Below are 5,092 nucleotides of genomic sequence, written 5' to 3' on the forward strand. Positions count from 1 at the left end.
GAGTCTATAATTGGCGGAGGTCGCACCAGCATCATCACCACCATCACCACCGCCCCTATCACCACCATCATCACCACCAGCTGTGAGGGGGAGACGCGGAACACTTGCGCCCGATTTTTCCAACCATTTTACTTCCTTGACCCAAATGGATTCCGATCTTCTCTTTATGGAGACTGCGCCGATACACTTTCTTCGCTTCTTACGACGTATATGAATTATCGTGTCACTCCATACATTTACACGCGTGGAGTGTTTATCTAAGCCAGCCAGAACGCCCCCCCCCCCGCCTCTCTCTCTCTCTCTCTCTCTCTCTCTCTCTCTCTCTCTCTCTCTCTCTGCGTCACACCTTTTGTTGTTACTGAGGCGCATCGTTGGCAGAGGCACCTCACGTGAAGCGTTGCTCAAGCCTAAGCTCAGAGAAGACGAGTAAGGCAGAGGCGCAGAGAGGAGGAGGCAGTATCAGTAGTTTTTCTTTCTTTCTTTATTTTTTTACGTTTGGCTGTAATGTAATAGTAGTAGTAGTAGTAGTAGTAGTACAGTAGTGGTACAGGCCTTACATAAGTGTTGGGCGTATATCCCTCCCTGGTGATGCTAATGATGGCCGTCTTCATCACCATGCACCACACACACAGACAACACTCCTCCCGCGGCATGGCTTATAGGGCTCACCTATTTCAGTCGCCTGTCATTCAAAACCACCACCATGACACCTTCGCTGCTGCCGCCGCCTCGACTATTTTTATCCCCGTATACTAATAACTGAATATAAGACATAAGCAAATAGATATTAATCCTTGATGAAAAGAAAGGATCACACTGAGAACAACACTCGTACGGGGGTAAAAAGAAAATGGTGGTGACAATACACATGTTGCAAGACCGGACAGTGTAGTGACGGTGTGGTGGTTGTGTTGGCGGCGGCGGCGGTGACGGAGGGAGTGGTGGCCAAGGATTCTAAACTCTTTGGTGGTGGCGGTACCTTTTGACACACACACACACACACACACACTCTCTGTAGTCGAGCGCTTTCTTACGTCATGTGTGTTTTTCAGAGTGGGAAATGTGAGGGTGAGCAGGTATGTTACGTGCCGTGAAGGATCGTGTAGCGGGGTCTTGTGTGGTGGAGGCAGAGGAGTGTGGCGGGTGGTGGTGGTGGAAATTGTAAAGGTGGTGTTGGTGGTGGTTGTGGTGGTGGCAGGGGTGTGTGGCTGTGGTGGTGGAAAGTTTAAGGGTGTTGTTGGTGGTTGTGGTGGTGGCAGGGGTGTGTGGCTGTGGTGGTGGAAAGTTTAAGGGTGGTGTTAGCGGTGGTGGTGATGGTTGAGGCAGGCGGGTGTGGCTGTGGTGGTGGAAAGTGTAAGGTGTTGGATGTGGTTGTGACGGAATGACTCCTCTACATTCTAAGCATCTAAGGCTTAATGGGTAGACGGAGGTGCATGGCAAGTCTAGGTTTGACGTATCTACGGTGCTGAGATGAAAGTGGATTAGATGTGGATGGGTGCGTGGATGGCTGGGTGAATTAGTCTGAATGGTGATGCGTGATAACTAAATCGGGTTGGTGATGGGCTAATGAGGCATGAGAGTGGTGAGTTATGAGTGATTTTTGACCTTTACGGTGAAGGTGAGACCAAGAACTGAACAAAAACAAAAAATCAAGGAAAAATGCTCGCAAATGTCCTGTTTAGAGTAGAATGTCAATAATAATGATCAGAATACTAGTAAGTTCTTGATGCTCTCTTTACTTCTCTCGTTTACCTATACCTTCTTTCTCTTTCCCTTCTGATTCATCTCCCCTTTTTACCCATTGCCCTCGCATCATCAGGTGTCTCGATGGTCTCTTCTTGGCGAGCACAGAGTAGTCGTAGCGTGATGGTGAGGGGTGTAATACATGCATGGTGCTTAGTATCAGAGGATGTGTGTGCTGCTGTGATTAATGTGACCCAAATCTAAGCAAATGTGGCTGCGTCGTGAAGCTGTGAAGTGATCATGCGACATAAAAGCCAGATCAGGTATAAAAATAAAATAAAAGATAAAGTGGTGTTGATAATTATCGGATAAAGAACGGTGGTGTGGGAAATGTAATAAATGAGTGTCATAATAACAATAAATAATGGGTCATAAAGCTGTCGTGTTACGATGAGTTATGAAAATGGTGATGTGGCAAAGGATGTGGCGTCTGGAGGTCCTGGAGGGGGGATGTGTTGATGTGATGAGGCGATAGGATCATGGTGATAAGAGAGCCGGTTGCGTGCAGAGGTGGAACTGAAGTGGGGGTGGAGGGGGCTAACGTGGTAGGAGTGGAAGGGTGGAGAGTAAGTGCTGGGGTTGGAGGGAGTGAGGGGGGTGTGGTAGTGCAGCCGGTGGGGTGGTGGGGAGAGGAGGGGAGGCTGCGGCTGATGACTGAAACAAAAGAAGTGGGACAATGTGGGATTTTCCAACTCACGTAAACTTTTTTCCGGAATCAGGTGTATGGATAACCTCTCTCTCTCTCTCTCTCTCTCTCTCTCTCTCTCTCTCTCTCTCTCTCTCTCTCTCTCTCTCTCTCTCTCTCTCATTCTATATAATAATTAGTGTTCTTATTACTTGATGCATATTATTAGCAGTAACAATTTTCATAAGTTCTCTCTAACAGATTGAACAAGTTTTTCGCCTAATTCAATGTGTGTGTGTGTGTGTGTGTGTGTGAGTGTGTGTGTGTGTTAACTATTTCCACATGGTACTGAATTTTGACTCCGACGATCATAATAGTTAATTGATCAACACAATTAATCAAATCGAGTAGCCATAAAAAAACTGTATTCCAAACGTTGAAGCTGATATTTACAAAACTACTCAATAAATCACAGGCCTAAAAATCAATGTTATCTAACACCGGTATAGTTGCTCGCAATTTCCATTATATCAGTCACAAAGGATTCAATAAACAATAATAGAGAAATATAACTGACCCGACCATTATGCAGACACTCTTAATTGGTAAGAAAGGAGACAAAGACACAATTACAGTATTAGAATATTATTATCATCATTATCATTTCTTTCATAGAAAAAAAGTATCGGTCTTCAGGCGGAGGCACAGCACACAGCTCATAGTGTGGGGCGAGGGGAGGGAAGGGTGAAAGGAGTGCACACACACACACACACACACACACACACACACACACACACACACACACACACACACACACACATTTGGGGCTGAGAGGAAAGGGAGAGTGATCTGAGATTGTTGAAGGAAAAATAACGATAGTGATAAACGGCGAATAACAGTCATCTAAACAAATTTCTTACACCGTTAACTGACTAACCTAAACTCTACACTTGAATCGGGACTGCCAGATTAAATACATGTGAGGGGGGCGGAAGAGGACAATGAAAAATAATGATTAAAAATTATTAATAATGATACTTATAAAAATTATAAAAGAAAAAAGAATGTTGATCTGTAGACACCGAAGCCTTCCTTCCTTCCCTCCTTGACTGACACGCTCGGCAGTCCACATCACATTTCTTAACACTACTATCACATGTTGGAGAGGAAATCATACTTCTAACAATTTTATCATATATATATATATATATATATATATATATATATATATATATATATATATATATATATATATATATATATATATATATATATATATATATATATATATATATATATATATATATATATATATATATATATATATATATATATATATATATTTAAAACATGAGTACAAAAATACTATGACTTACAAATTAATGCATGGCCTGCATGTGTTCAATATTAGTTTTCAGTAATATTTTCATCAACATACACGTGTGTAAAAATACTGTGACTGCAATACATCAGTGGTCATTCTTACTTTCATGTATTTTTTTTTTTTGTTAACTAAAAACGACTTACAGTCCTACCTACCTGCTAACTACATAAGCATGCATGCTGCCTAGGCAGCGAGCACGTATAAATAACCTGGGACAAGGTGGTTACTGCGTGCTGTGGTCACCCCGGCCAAATGTTGGTCGTCCACAGCTGCTGAGATTACTTCCTTGGAGATTCTCGTTGCGATGGTGTCGCCGCCGATGACAGCACCTACAAAGACATGAAAAACATGTACATTGATTCCTTTAGATGGCAGAAATCCTCGAGGATTGATCATGGTGGAAAGGGCGCTAAAGGAGCGTGACAGTGATTGGAGGTGAAACCTTGAGTGCAGAGACTGTGGTCGACTTTGTGTGAGAAGTGTTAAATAGGGTGTCCGGTGTGATCAGAATACCTGCCAGGGACGATAGTAAACTTTTCGAATGTGGGATTTAGACTGAAGGAAGCCTCAAGATGTTTAATTAAAGGGGGCAGGTGATTATATAGAAATGCAAAGTAGAGATAAGCAGTAAAAAAGACAGGAAACAGTTGAGGCCAACGAAATTGATTTTTACGCGAAATGAGATAAAATACTGATAAAAAAGTTGAAACTTTTTCTAAGAGGCGTCTGAGGGAACAGATGGATATGTAGGATGGCCCTCTGGGGCCTGTCTCATACCTGCCCTGGGACATGCAGTAATGGCCGTCGGCGGCCTCACTCGTCCTCGTCCAACACCTTGAAGGCATACTGTTTCTGCTGAGATCTGTATTTTGATAGCATGCTTCTAGAAGCTCCCGAGTCTTTGTCATCGTGGACAAGCCCAGGGTCTGGCGGCGGGGACGAAGGTTGCGTCGCACTCTCCTGGTTTGCCAGAGATGCTGCCTCGGCGGGGGGAATGGACTGAGCTTCCACCTCGGAATAGGTGGGCGGCAGAACTTCGTGCGCTATATCTGCATAGGCGGGGGGTGGGGGTTCAGTGCAGGTGTCGTCTGTGGGACTGCCAGGATCCGTGTTCTCATTCACAACGTCGACATAGGCCGGTGGCAGGTCCTGCTGGTCCTGAGCCGCGTCGGAGTTCGCAGGGCGGCTTCTGATTACAGTGACGGTGGTGACGCGCCGCACCACGCTCTTGCCGCGGCATAAGCAGAACCTAAGACACATGCTCACCGTGAAGGCCACGATACCAATGAAGATGGGGATAGAGTTCTCCTTGTAATTCCGTCCTTTGGAGAATGTTTCAT

The 5,092-nt window shown here is 44.6% G+C and overlaps 1 protein-coding gene across 1 annotated transcript in view; it reads right to left on the bottom strand.

The window, feature by feature from the left end:
* Nucleotides 1–2,997: 2,997 nt before the first annotated feature.
* The window catches only part of LOC126993980 (uncharacterized), a 3,104-nt gene continuing 1,009 nt past the window's right edge, over nucleotides 2,998–5,092 (bottom strand). The window contains exons 1-2 of the mRNA XM_050853238.1: nucleotides 4,530–5,092; nucleotides 2,998–4,081 (exon numbers count right to left, since the gene is read on the bottom strand). The exon at nucleotides 4,530–5,092 is cut by the window's right edge and continues 1,009 nt beyond it. Coding sequence (XP_050709195.1) covers nucleotides 4,566–5,092 — 527 coding nt within the window. The 3' untranslated portion in view covers nucleotides 2,998–4,081; nucleotides 4,530–4,565. The remainder of the gene's footprint in view (nucleotides 4,082–4,529) is intronic.

The sequence above is a fragment of the Eriocheir sinensis genome, chromosome 1 (assembly GCF_024679095.1).
Source record: "Eriocheir sinensis breed Jianghai 21 chromosome 1, ASM2467909v1, whole genome shotgun sequence".
In the NCBI taxonomy this organism is placed as follows: Eukaryota; Metazoa; Arthropoda; class Malacostraca; order Decapoda; family Varunidae; genus Eriocheir; species Eriocheir sinensis.